The sequence below is a fragment of the Pygocentrus nattereri genome, chromosome 2 (genome assembly GCF_015220715.1).
Source record: "Pygocentrus nattereri isolate fPygNat1 chromosome 2, fPygNat1.pri, whole genome shotgun sequence".
Lineage (NCBI taxonomy): Eukaryota > Metazoa > Chordata > Actinopteri > Characiformes > Serrasalmidae > Pygocentrus > Pygocentrus nattereri.
Genome location: NC_051212.1, coordinates 7980638 through 7983137, shown reverse-complemented (window position 1 = coordinate 7983137; position 2500 = coordinate 7980638). Strand labels below are relative to the sequence as shown.

Sequence of the window (2500 nt, the reverse complement as noted above, 5' to 3'; positions counted from 1 at the left end):
CGCAGTAGGAAGAGCTGAGAGCAGCACTTGCGGATTTGTTTGTTTTTCCACCTCTGGTTCATTTAGGGGTTCAGGGTGAACGGTGTCCTTGTGAAAGTCACTGAGTTTAGAGAATTGTTATTGTGTTGTAAAATACATACCTTAACATTAGAGAGTGGTATCAGTGACTGTAGCCATGCGGTGTATCGTACTGCATTATTCAATATGAACAGATAATTATTCATGCGCGCAGTTGTTGGGCTGGAGGTTAGGGAACTGGTCCTGTGACCGGAAGGTCGCCGGTTCGATCCCCAGAGCTGAGAGCACGTGACTGAGGTGCCCTTAAGCGAGATACCTAAGCCCCAATTGCTCCCCGGGCGCTGTGGATTGGGCTGCCCACCAAGTGTGCTCACTGCCCCCTAGTGTGTGTGTGCTCACTAGTGTGTATGTGGTGTTTCACTTCAGGGATGGGTTAAATGCGGAGGTGAAATTTCCCCGTTTGTGCGACTAATAAAGGTCCCTTAATCTTTATAGCTCAGTAAATTACTGTTCATTACATTTTTCCTCTGGGTAAGTTGAACTAATTTTTTGTTGTATTAGTTTCTGTATCGTTTGCTTGCTCCAGTAGATCATATATATATATATATATTCTCACTAAGGACGTAAAGCTCATTGGCCTCATATTTACCAAATTAATGCTACATTTAAGGCACCTGTAAAATCTCATGCATTGTAATGTTTTGAACCCGGGAGATGTGCAGGTTATACAGATCTAGTCTGTCAATCTAACTAATCTTCTCCTCGTGGCATTTTTTAGATACTGAATTTAAAGTGCCCACATCTTTTCCTCTTTGAAACCATAACATATTAAATATGGTAAGGCAGATTTTCAGCTAGCTATTTTATGATGTCTTAAAAAAGGTACCGTGTGTGAATCTATTTAAATGCATGTGCTAAATCCATATTAGTGTTTAGTATAATATTCATATTTAAATTTGCAAATATCGCTGATGTTTTCTTTTAATACACATCGTAGTTGTAACATCCCTGTATTGCACATCTGCTGTATTTACTGTGACTCCTACACCAGTTCGTAATATTTACCATCATGTTCTTGGAGAAGATGTCAGAATTTACAAAACGCAGTGGTGGATTTTCTTGTTTTGTTAAATTTTCCTTTTTTATTCTCTGCTTTTTGCTTCTGTCCTCTACAGGCTCCTGTACAGCTTGGCCTTCAATGCACGCTTTCTTAGACACTTGTGGCACTTAATAACGTCCATGAGGACCAAAATGATCACAGGGTAAGTGGTCCATCCAAAACACGTCTTTACCAAAGCAGAGCAGCAATCCATGGGCTCAGTTAGGGAGAACAACAGTCACAGTTTATGACCTCTTATTACAGCTTATTACCTGCTAAACAAGACTTGTAGGACACACAGTGTCAGAACCCTCATAAGCAAGTCTATTAGAGGTTACTTAACAGCTCAGCACTGTTTGAGGCATACGAGTAATTGTTTTGATGTGCAGTTTACACAGTGCTAAATGTCATTTTTCGCAAAATTTTCTCAAAGGACAGTTTTTGAATGTGTTCTGCAGGTCTCTTGTGCCTCTGCTTCAGCTGATGTCCCGCGGATCCCCCATGTCTCCTGAAGACTCCAACAGGATCATCCCGCTCTTCTACCTGTTCAGCTCCCTGTTCAGCCACTCCCTCATTTCCATCCATGACACAGAGTTCTTTGGAGGCTCCATGGACGGTAACAACCACACACACCCCAATTCCATGACAGTGCTTTGTATAAATTCCTGCTTTTGTTTACAACCTGACTTGTCTGGCATATACCATCACTTTTAGTTCCTATGCGCTTGCTGGTCTGAGTAAGCTGTTCTCACATACATGCACCTGAGGTCTGTGTTTCTCTTGCTGCTGCAGGTCAGAGGGAGCCGTCAATGATGCCCTTCTCTCTTTCGGAGCTGGTGACGCTGTCTCGGTGTCTGCGGGATGCCTGTCTGGGCATTATCAAGCTGGCCTATCCCGAAACCAAGAGCGAGCACAGAGAGGAGTATGCAGCCGCCTTTCGCAGTGTCGGGGTCAAAACCAACAGCCAGGTCCAGCAGCACATTCAGGCCCAGCAGAAACGCTGGGTCCAGCTTTTTAAGGTGAGGTCTGACTCAAGGAGTCATATAACCTGTGGCCTTTAGATTATCAATAGAAACACAGGGTCCAGCGAGTGCAGAGTCCAGGAATCTTGTGACATATGGTCTTTGTAGTATCTTTGGAATTGGTGGGTACAGCTCTTTAAGATGAGGCCAGAATCCAGGAGTCCTGTATATTGTGGCCTTTACAGTATCAGTAGAAATGCTGGGTCCAGCTCTTGAAGGTGAGTCCAGACCCCAGGAATCATGTGACATATGGTCTTTGTAGTATCTGTAGAATTGGTGGGTACAGCTCTTTAAGATGAGGCCAGAATCCAGGAGTCCTGTATATTGTGGCCTTTACAGTATCAGTAGAAATGCTGGGTCC

General features: G+C 43.6%; 1 protein-coding gene across 2 annotated transcripts in view; it reads left to right on the top strand.

Moving 5' to 3' along the window:
* ube3c (ubiquitin protein ligase E3C) overlaps window positions 1–2500 on the top strand; it is a 62749-nt gene that overhangs the window by 28159 nt on the left and 32090 nt on the right. Inside the window, exons 12-14 of one of the 2 annotated variants that reach the window (XM_037533773.1) lie at window positions 1194–1280; window positions 1576–1733; window positions 1910–2092. In XM_037533773.1, coding sequence (XP_037389670.1) covers window positions 1194–1280; window positions 1576–1733; window positions 1910–2092 — 428 coding nt within the window. Of the gene's footprint in view, window positions 1–1193; window positions 1281–1575; window positions 1734–1909; window positions 2137–2500 lie in introns of both variants that reach the window. The other variant, XM_017721763.2, reaches the window with a different exon arrangement.